At 45.1% G+C, this 20,787-nt stretch overlaps 1 protein-coding gene across 1 annotated transcript in view; it reads left to right on the top strand.

Annotated features, from left to right (window-relative positions):
* The window catches only part of LOC128696622 (irregular chiasm C-roughest protein-like), a 287,716-nt gene that overhangs the window by 224,377 nt on the left and 42,552 nt on the right, over positions 1–20,787 (top strand). The window contains exons 2-8 of the mRNA XM_070094436.1: positions 5,697–5,932; positions 8,337–8,586; positions 11,013–11,253; positions 12,205–12,429; positions 16,037–16,164; positions 17,590–17,848; positions 19,317–19,472. Coding sequence (XP_069950537.1) covers positions 5,700–5,932; positions 8,337–8,586; positions 11,013–11,253; positions 12,205–12,429; positions 16,037–16,164; positions 17,590–17,848; positions 19,317–19,472 — 1,492 coding nt within the window. The 5' untranslated portion in view covers positions 5,697–5,699. The remainder of the gene's footprint in view (positions 1–5,696; positions 5,933–8,336; positions 8,587–11,012; positions 11,254–12,204; positions 12,430–16,036; positions 16,165–17,589; positions 17,849–19,316; positions 19,473–20,787) is intronic.

Genomic DNA, 20,787 nt, shown 5'->3' with positions numbered 1-20,787 from the left:
TGTATGATGGACTGCGTGGTTTGTGTTGCATGATAGACTGTGTGGGTTGTGTTGCATGATAGACTGTGTGGTTTGTGTTGCATGATGAACTGCCTGGTTTGTGTTGCATGATGGACTACGTGGTTTGTGTTGCATGATGGACTGCGTGGTTTGTGTTGCATGATAGACTGTGTGGGTTGTGTTGCATGATGAACTGCGTGGTTTGTGTTGCATGATGGACTGCGTGGTTTGTGTTGCATTATGAACTGCCTGGTTTGTGTTGCATGATGGACTGCGTCGTTTGTGTTGCATTATGAACTGCCTGGTTTGTGTTGCATGATGGACTGCGTCGTTTGTGTTGCATGATGAACTGCGTGGTTTGTGTTGCATTATGAACTGCCTGGTTTGTGTTGCATGATGGACTGCGTCGTTTGTGTTGCATGATGGACTGTGTGGGTTGTGTTGCATGATGGACTGTGTAGGATGCATAAATATGTGCATTTTAGAGTAGAAATATCCACAGCTAGAGATTATTATTGCTGTTACAGAACATTGTGGTTCAAACACTTGTCTTGCAAGGTGCTGTGAGAGAGAGAGAGAGAGAGAGAGAGAGAGAGAGAGAGAGAGAGAGAGAGAGAGAGAGAGAGAGAGAGGAGGGAGGATGTTGGCACCTGGAGAAGAAGTTGATATCCTTGGGGTGAAATTTGACTCCAAACTAACCATGAAGAACCATGTTGTAAATCTTGCAAACAAGGCAGCCAGGAAGCTTACAGCACTTCGCCGTATCTCGCATCTGCTTGACAGTAGGGGTTGCAAGATCCTGTACGAGGCACAAGTACGTGAGCTCACACCTTGAGTATGCTCCACTTTCTTGGTTTGCCTGCCCCCCCCCCTCTCATCTGCGACTGCTTGACAGAGTAGAGAACAGAGCAAGACGTCTCATCTCTCGCCTGGACCCATCCTGGATAGATCTGTCATTTCAGCAGAGCCTTCAACATAGGAGGGATGTGGGTGGCCTTACTGTTATGTACAAGGCCAATATTGTCAAAATACCTCACTTGGATCCACTTCGAGGACAGCGTGAAACAAGCTTTTATGCCACAAGACGGGCAGAAAGCAGCAACTTCACTCTGGCTGTACCCTTCTCCAGAACATCACTCCATCTGAGATCATACATACCCAGGATGACTCGAGTATGGAACACATTCGTACAGCATAATGATGTCAACGAGATAAAGTCAGTTGATCAAATGAAAATGCTGGCCCACAGATGGCTCCAACTTCATCCTGTTCCCTACTTGTATGTCTCATAATAAAAATGCTTTCAAATGAGCTGATGTAGGTAACAGCTCTTAGCTTGCCAATAAAGTTAGGAATCCTTAACCTGTAATATAGCTAGGGATCCTTAACCTTGTCAAACCCTGTGTAAAAAAAAAAAAAAAAAAAAAAAAAAGAGAGAGAGAGAGGGAGAGAGAGAGAATAAATGAATATGAGTGGGACCAACTTGAGACTTAATATCGTGAATGTTTGATCGTATAAAGTTGAGTGAGGTTTTTCGCCAGTGTGTATCCAACGTTCGCTGCCTCCCAGATAACTCTTCTTTCACTTCTCCACTCACTCCCTCCATTCCTCCTTGGTTCTACCCTTCCCACTTCCCCTGGTTCTACCCTCCCCGCTCCCCTCAAGCCTAACCTCCCTCCAGTCCCTTTGGTCCTACCCTACCCATTTCCCCTGGCTCTACACTCCCTATTCCCTTTGGTTCTACCCACCCTCTACGCCTCTTGGCTCTACCCTCCCTCCACTCTCCTTGGTTTTACCCTCCTCACTTTCCCTGGATCTACCCTCCTCACTTTTCCTGGTTCTACCCTCCCCGCTCCCCTTGGTTCTACCCTCACCACTTCCCTGGTTCTCTCCTCCCCACTTCGCCACCCAGGTCACTAAGAATTCCCTGAGTCAACAAAAGACTGTTGATATCTCCAAACTCAAAATTCTCGTCCCCACCAGCCTTCCTAACCCCTCCCGGCCCCACCTCTCTGCCCGCCCTCTGGTCGCGCCAGTCCTCCCGCCCTACCCCTCTTCCCATTCCGCTCGCCTTTCCCTTTTGCTCGTTCTCCTGCCTCGCCCTCCTTTCTGCTCTGCCTTTCTTTATGTCCCGTCATTCCCGCCCTACTGTCCCGTTCTGAGCTCAAATTTGTATGATCATTTCATTTTATTAATTATTATTATTATTATTATTATTATTATTATTATTATTATTATTATTATTGAGCGCTGAATCCGCAACTCAGTACCCAGAGAATACGAGTACAGTGTGATTTGATCAAAGAGAAGGGTAGGTTAAATACCCTGGATCAAGAGCCCTCTGTTCGCATTAAGGAAAACCTCTGAAATCAAGCTAATCGAGACCATGGGACTTGTACGCCTCTCCAGGCTGGGACACTGACCACCTCGAAACTACTGCAAGACTGAGGGACTGACCACCTCAAAGCTACTTCAAAGCTGGGGGACTGATAACATTTTTTCCTCTCCACTGCTTCTGTCTCTAATTTTAGTCACCTCTGTATTCGACTGAAGAAGCCTGCTGTGTAGGCGAAGCGTTTCGGCAGTGAAATTACCAGACTGTTGCAGATGTGTCTTACACAGCGGCGGCGTGATGCTTCTAGTTCAGTGATTCAAGAGGGAGGGAGAGGGGGAGAGGTCGATGCTGAAGAGCTCTTGATCCGAGGAACTGGATCTCCCTTCCACTCTTACCTGGAATGGAGCCAGATTGCTTCCCAGTCCCGAGGCTCTGACCGCTACGACTGAGAGATGGGAATGCAAGGAGCTTGTTAGTGTGTTTGGTGAGCAGAACGAGGGGAAGACATATTGAGGCTTCCCTTGCCACTTCCCCTCGTCCTCACCCCTTGCCACCTCCAGTCGTCGCCACCCCTTCCCACCTCCCCTTGTCCCCACCACTTCCCACCTCCCCTCAGGCTGCATTATCTTCTAATTTCCCTTTTTTTCATAAAGAGGGGAAAAGAAATATTATAATGTGCCGTGCTTGCTTTAGGGAGCGTTGTGAGGGGTGAGGGGAGAGAGTGGGGTTTTGGGTGACGGCTGGGAAAGCGAGTGGGTGTGACGACAGTAGAGACAGAATGGGTAAGATAAGAATGAGAGGCGTAAGTTTTTTTTTTTAAGATTTTGAACAGAGGGGCGAGTTTACTGGACAGTGCCACTTGTACTGAGGGTGGAGTTTACAGGACAGTGCCACTTGTACTGAGGGTGGAGTTTACTGGACAGTGCCACTTGTACTGAGGGTAGAGTTTACTGGACAGTGCCACTTGTACCGAGGGTGGAGTTTACTGGACAGTGCCACTTGTACCGAGGGTGGAGTTTACTGGACAGTGCCACTTGTACTGAGGGTGGAGTTTACTGGACAGTGCCACTTGTACCGAGGGTGGAGTTTACTGGACAGTGCCACTTGTACCGAGGGTGGAGTTTACTGGACAGTGCCACTTGTATCGAGGGTGGAGTTTATTGGGCAGTGCCACTTGTACCGAGGGTGGAGTTTACTGGACAGTGCCACTTGTACCGAGGGTGGAGTTTATTGGGCAGTGCCACTTGTACCGAGGGTGGAGTTTATTGGGCAGTGCCACCTATCCTGTGAGCGGAGGAACTGTACGCACAGGTGACTCATGTATTGCTTGGAACGTAAACGAGGAAGGTACATTATTCACTATTCGCACCAGTCTCAGACCAGGCGTCGTAGTTGTTGGCCTGATTAATCAGGCTGTTGGTTCCCTCCACCTGAACCACAGCCTGGCTAATCAGGAATTGATATCTGGAATTTATTAATTCCGTTTTGAAGACACACAGATGTTGTTGGTACTTCCTCTTATACAAGGAAGATGTTAAAAAAATTTAATCATTTCACACTTGAGTTCTCTCTCTGTGTACTCATCGGAGATATCCTTACAGCGTTTGCCAAGTCTCTTATTTTCAGATACAGTGATATCGGTGAGCAGATTTGGTTCCAATCCCTCCAGAATCTTCCAGGTGTAGATTATGATTTATCCTTCTCGCCTACGTTCTGAAGAGTACAGTTCGAGGGAAGCCTCAAGCGGTCCCAGTAATTTAAGTGCTTGACTGAGTTTATATGAACAGTATAAATTCGCTTTCCTTGAAAAGGGCCGTTAGTATATAGCACTATTCTGGTCTACAGAGGACTAGTGACCTGAAAAGTAGGCACCTTGTTTTGAAGGCTCTAATTATTCATCCTATTATTATCACTGAAGTTACAATAACATGTTTGTGTTCATTGAACGTGATATCTTCTGACATTGTCACTCCTAGATCTCTCACATTAGACTTACGTTCTACTTAGTGATCCGTGTTTATCTTGTACTCCGATCTTGATTTTATTTAATCCGTCCGTAATGTCGTAACTGGAACTTGTCCTCGCTGAATATCATAGTAACGTCAGTAGCCCACTGGAACACTTGCTTTACATCTGCTTGAAGGCTTGTTACGCCTGCTATGAACGCCACTCTCATGCAAATTCTAGCATCGTCTGCAAAGAATGATGTAGTGCCATGGTTTATGTCCCTGTCCATGAGACATGAGAATGAAAAAGAAGTGTGGAGAGCACCACGGTTTAAAAAACTTTCCGCTGTAGCTCATCTTATTCTTTGGGTTCTATTTGTTTTAAACTGAAATATACATCTGCCCATTTTTTCACTTATTCTTTTTACAAATATTTTGCGCACTATTGTTCTATGGTCGCACTTGTCAGAGGTCAGTGCACAGTACATCTGAATGTTGATTGTCTTCTGGAGTATCAAAGACTGTCGTAATGGTTCAACAACTGCGACTGGCGACCTGTTCGGAACCCGTGCTGACCTATGTAATTGCTGCGATTTCATGCCATTATCAATGATAATGTAGAATGTTAGGGCCATTGGTCAATAGCATTTTGCATTTGCTTTACTGCCACCTTTGTGGAGCTGGACTATTATATCTGTGTTTCTTTAATGGCTGTGGGATGACTCCAGCGTCCAGACTCCAGTACCATAAAATATTTAAGGCACGTGATAATGGTTTCTTGCAGTTCTTGAGGAATATGGGATTCCAGGAGGCTACGCCTGGATATGGAGTTCATGGATACCTGGAGTCGCTTCCGGAGGTAACCACTCCCGTGGCCCTACCTCAGAGCCGTCCTCTTAGTTGCTGACCTGATCGATCAGGCTGTTAGTACCTGCCGCCCGCAGCCCCACGTGTGCACTACAGACAGGCTGATCAGCAAATGATTTTAGAAAGTTGTCGAGTTCGTTTTGAAGACAGCCAAGGGTCTGTTGGCACTTCTTATTTATGAAGACAGGGTGTTGAAGAGTCGTGGTCCCTTGGCACTTATTGAGTTCACTCTCAGTGGGCTCATCGCATCCCTGCTTTTCATCGGACGTATCCTGTACGGTCTTTCAAGACTTATGTGTTCATATACACTATTTGTTTGACCTCTGTCATCATTACATTTATGGGTAATATTGGATTTGTTCATGTTTCTTCTTCTCATTCTTCTTAATGTTATTATTAAATAGTAGTAGCAGTAGCAACGGAATAAGAAAACTCTTATTGCAATAAAATCGTGGTACTGTATTACAGCAGTTAGAGACAAACTCTAAAATGATGCATTCTTTTAAATACCCTTTTTTATCACTCTGTTTTTGTTTCTCCTGACACAGGGCATGAGACTTCTGCGGGTGCTGTGGGTGGCGGCGGCGTGGGCGGCGTGCGGGGTGGGCGGGGACCAACAGAGGAAGGTAGACCAGACCTTCGCCACGATGCCTTCACACCAGACCGCAGTTCTGGGTTCCACAGCTGTTCTGCCCTGCAGAGTGGTCAACAGGAGGGGGCTGGTCCAGTGGACCAGAGATGGTTTTGGTCTAGGAACTCACAGAGGCCTGGAGGGCTTCGAAAGGTGGGTTACTGTGTGTGTTTGTGAGAGAGAGAGAGAGACAAAAAATTCTTGGGGCCAGATTATTCAACAGAGAAGCACATCCTGTTAGTGAACAGAACACCACGAAAACAGTAACTTACAGACCAAGGTTTACAGGACATCAACTTTACAACATATAATGATCTTACTGTAGCAATTATCTCTCAACACCTTTTTCAAGACTGTAGATATTAAAATCGGGAGGGGTATTTGCATAGATTTTCACTCCATAACTATATTTTCTCCTCTCTCTCTCTCTCTCTCTCTCTCTCTCTCTCTCTCTCTCTCTCTCTCTCTCTCTCTCTCTCCTCCCTTTGTATCATGGGCTCTCATAAGCTCATCATGGCGAGGTGGCAAAGTAGGCCAGAGAATTTCCCCTCTGCTGTCCTGATGCACTCTGCCTCCTCATCAGCCTGCAGTGTGCTCACATTACCCTCAGATGGTGTCCCTTATCCTTCTCCCTCACCCTCCCCTCATCCCTGACCCCCACTCAATCCCCGACACCCTCCCTTCTCTCCGTCACTCACACCACCCCCTTCTTATTCCTACCATTTCCCCTCATTTCTATATCTCACCTTCACCATTCCCCTCACTCTCTCATCCTCCCCCTCTCGCCATTCCCCTCACCATTTCCCCTCACCCCTTACCATTTCCCCTCACCCTCTTTTTTCCTGAAATGTTTGTTTGTCACGGAGACGCAGAGCAAATAATTATCATTGGTGCTTCCTGTGTGTCTCTTCCCCTCACCTCCCCTCCCCTCTCTCCTTCCATCACGACACTCTCACCCCCTCCCCTTCTCTCATCCATTCCTCTCCCACCACCTTCCTCTCTCTCTCTCTCTCTCTCTCTCTCTCTCTCTCTCTCTCTCTCTCTCTCTCTCTCTCTCTCTCTCTCACACACACACACACACACTTGTCCCGTCTCACCCCTCTGTTTTCTCACTTCTCTCTCTCATCTTCTCTCCCATCTCTCATTTATTCCTCACCCCTCCCGTCATTCACTCCTCCCTAGTAAATTCTACCTCTCCCCTCTTTTACGCTATCCCTCCACTACTCATTTATATCTCCCCTCTTACTCTCTTCCTGTCTCTCTTTCTATTCCTTACACTCCTCTTCTTCCCGCTTTCCAGCTTCTCTGGCCACAGTGTGCCCCCCTCCCTTCTTATCTTGTCCTATCCTGTTCTCTTATTCTGTGCTCTGAGTTTTTTAGATGAATTTTATTTATAACTCTCTCTCTCTCTCTCTCTCTCTCTCTCTCTCTCTCTCTCTCTCTCTCTCTCTCTCTCTCTCTCACACACACACAATGTGTGTTTTATCTTCATTAAATTCACCTTGCGTTTGGCTCCCCCATCGCAGACCATCTTTCTGATTACCTCCCATGTTTCCCCTCAGACTAGCGGTTCATGAGGGCACTTGCCGCTCCCCTCACCCTACTCAATACCCCAATATGTCTCGCCACCCCTCTGGTCAAGGAATATATAAATATATTTTTTTTTTTAGATGTAACCTTCCCTCAGGTTATCGATAGTATCCTCCTTTTCCCCTCACCTCAGGTGAACTATCCCCTTGTGGCACAGGTGATGACCCCTTGGCATGGCTCCCTCATCCACATGGTGAAGAGGGTCTTCCACCTTAAGGAGATTATCTTCGTTCTCCCTGATGGACTGATTATCTCAAACTTATCATGATCCCTCAAGGTCACTATGGCACTGCCTGGGCCACCTATCCTGGTTCTTGGTCTCTCACGGTCACTGACACTGTCTGGGCCACCTATCCTGGTCTTTGATCCCTCAAGGTCACTGTGGCACTGCCTGGGCCACCTATCCTGGTCTTTGATCTTTCAATGTCACTGTGGCACTGTCTGGTTCACCTATCCTGGTCTTTGATCCCTCAAGGTCACTATGGCACTGTCTGGTTCACCTATCCTGGTCTTTGATCCCTCAAGGTCACTGTGGCACTGTCTGGTCCACCTATCCTGGTCTTTGATCCCTCAAGGTCACTGTGGCACTTCCCGGGTATTGGGGATCACTTCTCAAGTGAATAACCAGATAAACGATTCAAAATATACTTTTCCTTTCCTCCTTCTCCTGACCTTCCATCCCTTCCTTTCTTATTTTTCCATTCACTCCTTCATGCACATCACATGATACTATCTGTAATTTTTGAAGGGGGGGGGGGTTATGGGTAAGCCGGCAGAAGGCCTCAGTCATATGACCAAAAACTCCAGTTAGCGTATTCTGCGTCAGGATATGTTTGTCTCGTTTCCTGACGAGTCAAACACCATTATCGGCTCCCCCTTCCCACCGCCTCTACCTGTAGCACGGTACGTCTTCCCCTACCTCTGAAGCGCTACCCGCTACCTGACACATTCTTTGCCTCTTCTATAGGTATTCGATGATCGGAGCTGACGAGGAGGGCGACTTCAGTCTCAGAATCTCGCCGGTGACGCTGGAGGACGACGCAGAGTACCAGTGTCAAGTGTCATCGGCGACGGAACTGCCGCTACGCTCGCAGGTGGCGCGTCTCACCGTGTTTGTGCCGCCCCAGCCACCATCTGTTGACCATCCCAAGGTGGCCACCGCTGGTGTGCCGCTCACCCTCACCTGCTCCAGTAGCGGCGGGAGACCTGCACCAGAGGTAGGTGGTGACGATGTTTTGGTTATCAGGTAGGTGGTAGTAGCGATGTTTCACTCGTCAGATAGATTGTAGTAGCGATGTTTCATTCGTCTGGTAGGTGGTAGTAGAGATGTTTCGTTCATGTAGGTGGTAGTAGCGATGTTTGATTCGTCAGGTAGGTGGTAATATTATTATTATAATCAAAAAGAAGCGCTAAGCCACAAGGGCTATACAGCGCTGTGTAGGTGGTAATAGCGATGTTTCATTCGTCTGGTACGTGGTAGTAGCGATGTTTCGTTCGTCAGGTAGGTGGTAGTAGCGATGTTTCCTTCGTCAGGCAGGTAGTGCCGATGTTTTGTTCGTCAGGAAATAGCACTAGTGAGAACCATGATAGACTCGGAGAAGTAAATCAAATGATTTCATAAAAAAGCTCCATACGTCTCCTAGAAGGCATTTAAGTATATTATTTCTTCTCCTACCAACCCACTGTTTACAAGAATACATTAGAGCACTTTTGTTGAAGTTTTTCAGCTGTATACAGTTACAAAATTTGTGGGAATATATGTTGTGAAATGTCTCGGGCTCCTCAAGCTGTCATTGAGGACCCTGGGATGGACCAGCTATAAACCATCTGGCTCACAAAGCCGAGTCGCTGGAAAAGACAGGTGGCAGCCTTTAGGTTTCAAGTGGCTTCGATACACCTGCAACCCACTTTTTTCTTAGAACTCCTGGAACCCTTTTTCCCCTTAAGCTAAAGGGTCTCTGCTCCTACTGGAACGAAGTGGTACTGGTGGACCAAGTGCCTATACTTGCTGAACGTTATGCGACCCCATTCTAGTTTAGTTCTTCCCTGTGATCGGCAGCGATGCGACACCAGGATTATATATGATCCCATCGGGAAGACTAGCAAGTGTATCTAGGTTGCCCGGACAAAGATCAAGATTTTCTCTCGACTGAGCACTGAGCTTTAGCAAAATTTCTCTTAATGATCTCGTTACCTTCAATGTGTGTCACGTTATCCTTTTGACCCGACAGAGTTCGGATCACGCAGACCATATTGTTTAACTGCCACTCTGCCACAGATGCACCTGTGCTAATACGTTTGTGTCAAAGCATAAAATATTTATCCAATTACATAAACCATTTAAATGGACAATAGGATATTAAATTCTTGCACTATTGAAGATAAATGTAATTAATGGATTTTGAAATCAAAAAAATCTCCAGCTTATTGATGCCAGAGTTCAGGTTGGTGTTGAACAAGAGATCATAATATTGCACTGATCAGTTGCATCTTCATGACTTGCTGCCGACAATGGTGAAGAAAAGATGTAAGTTGCAGAACAAGCTTTTATTGAGATAATGTATCTGTCTTGAATTTAGACCTTCATCAAGACCTGATGATGATATCAAGATCGAAACGTTACAGTAAAACCTTCTTGGACAGACTTTCCTTCACAGTTTCACAGAAATAAATTTGTTAAAACAGTAATCTGGCATCAGTCAAGTCTACATTGTATCCTGTAAGAAGGAACAGCCTTCTAGCTATTTATTATATCGTATCTACGTCGTTTCAACCTATTCTCTAAAACGTTTTCCCATATCGTCCTATTCAAAAGCCATCATTATTATTATAATCAAAAAGAAGCGCTAAGCCACAAGGGCATCAAAAGCCATCAACATTTGTAATAAAATAAAGGTGCCAGGGTTATATTACGTTGCAGGAAGGACTCTCCCAGCTAGAGAATTTAGATGTAGCAGACGTGAGTCTGATCTTACGAAGTCTCGAATGTCTTAGCAGAGTTTTCACAGTGAAATTAAATAACTTGTTCCTTTTATAATTTCATTATTATTAATAACAATTATCAATTATTAACATTATCATTATTATCATTGGGAAACGCTAAAACCATATTATTATTATTATAATCAAAAAGAAGCGCTAAGCCACAAGGGCTATACAGCGCTGAGCTAAAACCATAGGGATATATCAGCTGTGATGGGAAGGGGGTAAGGCACCTTCATTTCCTTGGATCAAGAGCACTTAAACATCAAGGCAGCCCTTCCAAACAGTTTTCGCCTTTTGCTTTCGCTTATTTTTCAGAGAGATTCATTCTCATTAGTGAGGAATTTTTGTCAAACTTGGCACTTGTACTCGAGTGTCCTCCTCTTAAGAGCTGCCTTGCTGCTACTGAAGGGCTCTTGATTCCAGGAGTTGGAGCTACTCTCCCTGTACTCGGAATGAACCTGCTTCCTATTCTTCATATGCCAAATGATCCCTATGGATTTAGCGCTTTTTCGTAAAACAACGTAGAAAAGAATAGTAGTAATAATAATAGTAATAATAATAGTAATTGTAGTAACAGTAGTGGTAGTAGCTAGTAATAGTGGTTGTTGTTGTAGTAGTAGTAGTTACAGTCATAAATGCAATCTACTGTATGTGATAGATCCAGTGGCTGGACGGGACGGGGGCGGAGATCCACACGGGCGTACACCTGTCGCAGGACCTGATGGATGACGAGAAGCGCGTCAACGCCCACGCCACCCTCACCTTCACGCCCACGCGCCACCACCACGCCCGCACCCTCACCTGCCTCACCCACAACCCCGCCCTACACACACCCCTGGCGGCCAAGGTCCGCCTCAACGTCGAGTATCCACCCGAGGTGCAACTCGTTTTCTCTCCAGGTGAGGTGACTTCGTAAGGCGACTTCGTGAGGTGACCATCTAGGAGGTCACCTCATTAAGGGGCTAGAGATAAAATTTCAGGTGACTTTATTTAGGTGATCTAGGAGTCGCTAAATGCACGTGGATACAGCGTCAGGGAAATGGGAGGTAAATCAGGTTTGATCCGAGGGAGGAGAGGATAGCTCTAATCCCTTGGATTAAGAGTCCTTTGCTAGCATCTAGACACCCCTCTCTTCCCCCTCCCTCCACTCCCCAAGTAATAACTACTGAACCTATAGTGTAATGCTTGACGATATCCCCCATAGTGGAATGCTTGATGATATCCTATGCGGGGTCAGCAGGCCTCCAGCAGTAACAACCTGGTTGACCAGACAAGTACCAGACGAGCCAGGCCTATGGCCGGGCTCCGACAGTAGCGAGACTCTCGAAGCTCATCAAAGGTATCCTCATAGTGGAATGTTTGATGATATCCTCATCGCCCTACTAAAGTCTGCCAGTTCAGGCTGACACAGATCATCGTTCATAAAACCATCCAGTTATGACATGTGTCAGGGAAACACAAATGACTTTCGCTATCATAATGTAAACACAGTAGGTTGGTCACACTGCTGACGTTCCCACGTTCCACGTTCCTCCTTTAGGAACGTATATTCAGTATTTTTTAAGTGATTCTGAACGGCTATTTCGGAACTTTCTCTATTTTTTTTTCATCATAAGTGTGATACATAAACTTATAAGTATATTTAGAAATAAATGTATAAAAACATATGTGACGTCTGGCAACGGGTTGGTAGAGCAACTCTCGGATACGTTGAAATTTTCACGAAATAGGGACACAGCGGGAGGAGTTCCAGAGCTCAATGACCCCACGTAGGTTTAGCACCTCAAAAAAAAGTACATCACTCATGTTAAAAGAATTTAGCTAAAAATAAAAAAATCTTTCTTTTCTAGACGAGTTATCCGAGGGTGTGGAAGCCTCCGTGACCTGCCGAGTAGAAGCCAACCCGGGAGATGTGACCTACCGCTGGTTCAGGGGAGGTTCGGAGGTGGCGGGTGCCCAAGGGGGCACTCTCACCCTGGGGGTCCTCTCTCGCTCTGACAACGCCTCACCCATCGCTTGCGAGGTCACCAACGCTGTCGGTACTACGCGCAAGACACAAACACTCAACGTCAAATGTGAGTAGTAGAATAGTAGTACTAGGATAGCAATAGAAGTAATAATAGTAATGTAAGTACGAGTAATAGTAGAACTAGTAGTATCGGTACCGGTAGCAGTATTAATTACAGTAGTAGTAGTAATAATAGTAATAACAATAGTTGCAATTGATGCAATAATAGCATTAGTAATAAAATAATAGTGCTAGTAATAATGTTGGTTGACTATCCAAACTTGTGTGTGGGAAGAAAGCAGAAGTTGTGTTGCAGTCTGCTGCAAGAAACACACTTACACAGTGGCCAGCGCCCCCTGAGGGAAGAACCTAGCAAGGATGGTCTTGTGCTGTTAATAACACAGAACTCACTTCCCCATGACTCCCCTTAGTCACAAGAACGTGTGTACACGTACACACACACACACACACACACACACACACACACACACACACACACACACACACACACACACACACACACACACACACACGTGACGGCGTCACGGGTAGTCACATTTATGCAAAAGAACATTTACCATCGAACACATTTCGTGTAGATAATTTATCGTCCCACTGAATGTGAATACATAATTAATTTTAACACTTAGACGTATCCTTTGCTTGGTTAAGAAAATAGTGTGAGAAAGAGAGCGAGAGAGTGTACTCACCTAGTTGAGGTTGCGGGGGTCGAGTCCAAGCTCCTGGCCCCGCCTTTTCACTGGTCGCTACTAGGTCACTCTCCCTGAGCCGTGGGCTTTATCATACCTCTGCTTAAAGCTATGTATGGATCCTGCCTCCACTACATCGCTTCCCAAACTATTCCATTTCCTGACTACTCTGCGTGTGCGTGCGTGTGTGCGTGCGTGTGTGTGTGTGTGTGTGTGTGTGTGTGTGTGTGTGTGTGTGTGTGTGTGTGTGTGTGTGTGTGTGTGTGTGTGTGTACACCTCCGTAGAGATTTTTCAAGTAATAAATGTCAGTCTGTAAACCGCAAACTTGCACACAAATAAGACCAATGTACACAGAGTTAAGCAGCGGTAAGATAACAACAGAGAACCACATCTATCTTGGTGCTTTGTGAGTGGCATTGTCTTGGCCCAGTAATTTGTTGTACATGCTTTTGTCGATTGAGGATAATGGATGAGAGAGAGGGAGAGAGAGACCTTGACTAACACTGACAGACGCAGAAAACATCAGACATATAAAAAGCAGACAGGATGAAAAAAAAAACATGTAAATATATTTTAGAGAGGGATAGCTAGATGAAGATGCAGACTGACGCAGGAACCAGTACTCGATCCCCGAAAACACACATCGATGAGTACAGAGATTATGTCCATTGTTTAGCGACGGATAGACAGACTCAAGCTAGACAGATGGCCAGACGCACGCACACACACACACACACAGCTAAGTTGAAACAGCAAGAGAAATAAAGATATAACAGGACATTAAAAAGACAATTGCAGACAGACACAAGCAATTAGAGATGTGTTTAACCTGGTAGTGAGAGCTTGTATGATGGTAATACCTGGGTTGGTGGTGATATATGACGTGCGGTGCTGGTGATGCTAGTTGTGTTGTTGATTATTACGTGTGGTGGTGGTGGCGGTGTTGATGTGAGATAGTGGTGGTTACTGGTGGTGGTGGTGGTGATCGGGGGCTGTGTTACGGTGGTGGTGGTGCTGATAATGGCGTGTGCTGGTAGTGCTTGTGGTGGTGGTACTAATGGAGGGTAGGAGTGGTACTGGTGTAGGGTGGTAATGATGGTGATAGTGGTAACTTTGTTGCTGGTGATAATCGGGGCTGTGTTACAGTGGTGGCAGTGGTGGTAACAAGATAGAGGTAATATATGTAGACACCATTTCAAGTAGATATGCAAATATATAAATAAGCACGCACCAGAGGGGTCAGATATGTTAAGAAAGGAGCCAAATAACCAAGATTACAGGTACTTCCACCTTGTTATATGCAAAACATCATTACAGTCCAGCTAATGTTACTGTTACCTTAGTCGCTCGAATTTCGACTTGAAAACAATGAGACTACTAAATTTCGTGTCAGGAAAATAGAGGCATGCGAACGAATATCATTATTTTTTTAGGCAGATAGTGAATGTACACAGAAAAAACAGCTGAAGTACAAGAATACATCTCAGTGGAATACAACAAACCAGTTTATTACGAAACAGGACCGAACCTACAACAGTGAACGGTACATGCAGTTCTGTTGCAAACAGCGATATGCTGAGGTTGAGAGAGAGATGACAGGAAGCGTAAAACAATGGAAAGCGTCTGTGAGGTTCGACTATTCAACCTGCTGCCTGAAAATACCAGAAATATTGCCGAAATAAAGTTTTGAAAAGGAAACCGGTTCTCTACTTCCGCGGAGTGCCAGATCAACTAGGCTGTGGTGGTAAGGGCCAGCGAGTCACCAACAGCAACAGTCTAGCTGACCAGGAAATCAACAGGGAGACCTTGCTCTGGGCCTGGCCGAGAGTAGGTAAATCATAGGTGGTAGTGATAGTGGTACCAGTGATGGTGGTAGTGATAGTGGTGGTGGTGGCTGTTGTGGTGGTAATGGTGTTGGACGTCGTAGTGGTGGTGTGCTGATGCTAGAAGATGGTGATGAAGGAGGTGGAGGTAGTAGAGAAGCTTCAAGATCTTATCGCCAGCGAGTCCAATCGTCTCATTTGCATACAGGGTGTCCCCCTGTCTCTCCGCCCTCTCCCCACCTGCTACTAGCAGTCTCTACTCAAGTGGTAATGACAGCCAGAAGCAATAATAATTCTCCCTCTCTCTCTCTCTCTCTCTCTCTCTCTCTCAACACTGCTGACCATAGCTGTGTTTTCTAAGTCTTTGTGTTACTTTAACTGCGGTGTGATCGCTAATCACGGGCCGTACAGTGCCTGGGGAACGGGAGGCAATCGGGTTTAATCCGAGGAAGTGAAGGGTAGCTCTAATCCCTTGGATCAAATACCTTTCAAAAGTTATCAAAGCAGATTCCCTTCCCCCTTCCCCGTTAATACAGGTATTACACGTACAGCTTTACTGCTCTGTGTTTACAGTCTTAGCCGGCGTTATTAGAATTTGCCTTTATTGCAGCTGCTAGACGTTACTAAAACCAGTATTTGCACTAACGCAACAATATTATCGACATTAGCAATACCACTAAAATCAAAACACTAACAATGCCACCCAAACCAACGACACTAACGAAAGAAGCAACGATATCATTATAATAGTGATGCTATTACTGTTAAGAACAGCCGTATTAAGTTTGTAACAAAAACAAAATCGTCCATCTCCTCAAGCAAAGAACCAGACACGAACGGTCGTTAAACCGAACGTACTGTAGTTGTTCTTGTTCCAGCAGCTGTAAGGTCTGATAGTGTATTTGTTCTTGTTCTAGCGGCTGCAAGGCCTGATAGTGTAGTTTTTCTTGTTCCAGCAGCTTTGGGACCTGACATTGTAGTTTTCCAGCAGTTGCAAGATCTGATAATGTCCTTGTTCATTTTACAACAGCTGTAAGATTTGCCCTGTCCTTGACCTCCTTCCAACCAATGTAAGACTTGTCCTTGTCGTGCCTGCATCCACTAAGATTTAATCATTCGTCTTTTTTCCTCTGACTCCAGATGCGCCTATGTTCTTAGCGGCACCTAGCAGCCAGTCAGCCGAGCCAAACCAGCAGGTGACACTCAGATGTCGCGTGGATGCCAACCCTCCGCCTGATATCACCTGGTCGCGACCCAACGATGCCAAGGTCAGCTCGCTCATTCTTTGTTACTACGTTTTAGGTGTCAACAAAGTTTTGGTTAAAATGAGATGAGATAGTGGTGTCGATAGTGCCAGTGAATACTACTACTACTGCTGTTGATTCTACTACTACTGCTGCTGCTTCTACTACTACTACTGCTGCTTCTACTACTACTACTGCTGCTGCTGCTGCTGCGAATGCTACTACATATGCTGTCTTGTGCTTCTCTTGTTAGTGCTAGCAATAGTAGTAAAAATTGATTTGTAACAATTGTGGTTATGGTAGCGAATAGCAGTAGCAATGGAATTACAGTAGTAGCAGCAATAGTGGTAGTAGCAGTAATAATAGTAGTAGTAGTAGTAGTAATAGTACTAGTAATAGTTAAACTTTATATTATAAAATGTAGTACGGTATAAACAAATACTACATATGTAACACACACACACACACACACACACACACTGTGCAACACTCAGGTTCACAAAAATTATACATCGATTTAAAAAACTAACAAAGAAAGAGTTTCTCATAGCTAAGCATGGTTTTATTATTAAAAAAAATATGACTTTAGTGTATCTAAGTTATTTTCAACTTTTATTCATTAGGATTAAATGAACAGCTGGGACGAATAAGATTTAAAAATAGAAGTAAAGAAACGCAGTAATTATAACTGTGATAGTACTGGTGCTGGTAGCTGTACTAATAGTAATGGTAGTATCAGTAATGGGAATGGTTGTAGTGGCATTTAATAATAATAGCAGTACTGGGCTACTGGTAGTAATGGTAGTATCATTAACAGTAATGACAGTATAAGTAATGGTAGTATTACTAGGGGCAACATTATTGGCGGTAGTAGTAGTAATAATAGTGGTAGAAATGAACTAGTAAACACAGCAGTAGTAGAATAGCAGTAGCAATAATAGCAATAGCTGTGGTAATTCAGTAAATTCCCAGGTACATTGTGTTAGGTTAATAACAGACTACAGATGTTCAAGGTGGCATGTGGAAGCTAAATTCACTCGAGGCGACACACCTGCCAACCACTTAGCACAAAAAACACACGCAAACACCTAAGTCAAACTCAAGCGGCCGACTTGCACCTACGCGCATCCTCAACATACTGTAACACCGAACCTAACACTTCTAACATTCAACACCTGCCTAGCACCTACAACACTCAGAAACATTCCTAACATCATCCAAATCTCTCTAGCACCATTTAACACTACATCCCTCTCACCTAGCTTGTTAATCTTTCAAGTACCCACCAAACACCTATTAAATTCCTCTGACACCTAAGATTCTAGATCCTTTCAATACCTCTAACATCTAACTCTCACCTACATTCCTTTAAATTCTTCTAGCACCCACCCCCTAACACCTACAATACCGTACAACACGCACCTAACGCTCACGTCTCATCCTCGTCAGGTGGTGGGTCGTGGGTCAGAACTTGCTGTCACAGCTACATCATCCAGCGCAGGGCTGTACATCTGCTCTGCTCGGAGCCCTGGTTTCTCGCCCCTGGAAGGCCGGGTTCACCTTCGCCTGCGGGGCCCGCCCTTGATTAGGGCCCAGGCGGTGGTGGCGGTGCCGGAGGGGCAGCCGGCGGTGCTGCGCTGCGGGGTAGTGGCGGTGCCTCACCCCGTAGCCGTCACCTGGACCAGAGAGGGCACAGTATTGGTGACAGGTGAGTCGCAGCTGCTTTCTAACAACAGAGACAGACAGACAGGCAGAGATGCAAGTAGACTGAATGGCTATCTGCATGGTTGTGGGAAGGATGGTAAAGCAGAAAGCTCTCTCCACACCCTCCTCTTCCTCTGGCCATTACCGATATGAGACAGAAAAACATGCCACACCATAATGAAAAAAATAATTTACCGAAGAGATAGTAGCAAATACAAAGCATAGCATACAACTACTTATACTGCGCAGTACTACTACTAGTGTTACCACATCTACTCGTGTCAGTCTGATACCATCCACAAAACCGTATATACCATTAGGTCTATCTCTAGAGTCTAGATACTACTAGTTCAACCTTAAGATATTGTGCTGCAGACGGATACCAATACCCGAGAATCCTGTGCTTCGTACCAAACACCGGGATACCGATGGCTACTGCATGGAGAGGATTTATGACCGGTAGAATCTCAACTTTGCACACTGTATGCCCAGTTGGTTCTTTAAAGATCGTCGAACTGATTCTGCGGTCAGAACTTCCGTGGGGAGACTACTACAGTTCTCTTCAAGTCTGAAAAGAAGCTCCTACTTACATGTTAAGCCTCAAAGCACAAAATGAAGATTATTTCTTTGCAAAGGTTGCAATGTGTAATTATAATTTTGATTTGCTAAGTGGAAAAGCAGTTATCATGCCGGGGCGTCTCTGGGTTCCATACCATTGTTTCGTGTCATTATATTGCACTGGAAAAGAGAGCCTTATACTTAATTAGGTGTAACTTATTTAATATGATGAAAGTATGAATTTGGTCTCGTAGCCTCTGTTTTCTGAAAACGAGTCGGGAAGAAAATATGTGAAGGTAGAGAGGGGTTGAGGGTGGAATGGTCGGAATGGGAAGGGAAGGAGAGATATAGAAGACCAGAAATACAGAAATACTTTATAATGGAGCCGAGGAGAATATTATACTCTAGTTCCAAATGTCTGATCTCAAGGTAGGGCACAGCAATTCAAGATAATTGGACAATTAACTTTAAACGTCTGACCTTGACCTTTGACCGGCTTGGAAGCCAGGAAATTAGAGCTTCTATAAAGCTAGTTAGGTGTTCATCCCCCAGTGGTAATACGTTAAAGCTTTTAGAGGTCCAAAAGTAAGTCAAGTCTCAGATTTTCCTTCCTACGCTTTCGACTAGAAACTTCACAAGTGTTTCCAAATGTATCACATTGTCTTTATGAATATTCTTTTAATAGTAATAATCTTATGCATAAATTGTAAAATCAGTATCATAGTGCATTAATTAGTTTTTTTCAACTACGATGTAGGGTAGTTTAATATTTCTAAAGACTTCGTTTGGTGTGATTTGCTTTTATTTTCACGAAATTTTAGAATTATCAAGCTACTGGCAATAACCAATAATAATATTAAAACACTCCATTAGCATGAAAACGAGGTTTATGTTATGCTTGTATACGGGTACAGAAGAGGGTCGTTACGTGGACGAGGAGCAGCGGGCTGACGGTGTCGTCTCGACTCTCACCATCAACAAGACGACCCACAACGACTTCGCTGCCTACAACTGCTCAGTGGTGAACGAGTACGGCGTCGACACCCACAAGATCCTGCTGCAGCGCCAGCGTGAGTACTTCCCCAGGAGCCGCCGCTGGGGCCCCTCTCGAAACTCTGTCATCATGAATAAACAGGAGAATGGACAAGGACTCAAACCGTGGTCCATTCAACCACGGGGGTTCCAGTAGGATGATTTATAACCAGTATTTCTGCAACTTAGCTGTGCTAGTTGTAAAAAATCATCCTCTTAGAACCCTTCGTAGCTGATTGGTGCAGCTCTGGTCCTGCTATACGCAAGGGCAACGGTTCGAATCCTCATTACTCATCTGTTTATTCACTGGCAGTCGTTCATTATCTTGTCTCTCAGTATATTCATGGGGAACGTTAAACACGTAAGGGCAATAGACTGCCTGGGGATTGGATGGGAATGGGCTACTTTAATTCAATGGATCAAGAGCCCTTCAGGTTTCTGAAGCTTTGTACGTGACATCACATGACTACAGGCAACATTACATCTACACGTGACATCACATGTACACACACAGCATTACATCTACACGTGACATCACGTGTACACACGCAGCATTACATCTACACGTGACATCACATGTACACACGTCACATTACATCTACACGTGACACCAAAAAACACGCTCCAGTTCCGTTGATCAGAAGCCTTTCCCACCTCCCCCTCGTCCCCTCAGAGAGGGAAGCGTTCAAAGTGCACGTCAATATATTGAGAGTGCACTTCAATATGCGACGCTGGAAAGAGAGGTGATGCTGGACTAAACTGTTAGCTCATCTTTAGAAGTGACCTATGACCCTAGCGACCCTCCTTGACGGGTCACAGCTTCTCTTCTTGGGGCAGCATGTCTGACTTCCTCCCCCCCCCCCCCCTCCCACATGCCTTGGACATGTGAGAGGCATGGAAAGAATAGACGGGGGAGGGAGAGACGCGCGCGCGCGCACGCTCTCTCACACACACACACACACACACACACACACACACACACACACACACACTACTGCGGAGTGTGCAGGTTCGAATCCTACATAATGTTTATTTTCGGGGCCAGGAGCTGTGAATCGATCCCTTCAATCACATATAGGTGAGTACACACACGGACACACTCACACTTGTTTCCTCTACGTCCTTTCCTTTATTATCAATACGTTTTCTCCTTCCACCATTATTTTTCTATTTAATTCGTATCCGTTCCCGTGTTTATTGCCATTTTTGGCATTTTTCAGTTATTTTTTCTTTTAACTCCTTTATTATTCTACCTTTAGTCTTTTCGCTGCTCTCTCTTTGAGTAGTGCTTTGATTTTTGTAAAGGGCTTTTGATTCAAGGAACTGGAGCTACCCTACCAGTTCTTTGGGTCA

This window comes from Cherax quadricarinatus, chromosome 46 (assembly GCF_038502225.1).
Source record: "Cherax quadricarinatus isolate ZL_2023a chromosome 46, ASM3850222v1, whole genome shotgun sequence".
Classification (NCBI taxonomy): domain Eukaryota; kingdom Metazoa; phylum Arthropoda; class Malacostraca; order Decapoda; family Parastacidae; genus Cherax; species Cherax quadricarinatus.
Note: the sequence above shows the minus strand (reverse complement) of the source record. Positions and strands in the feature narration are given on the sequence as shown.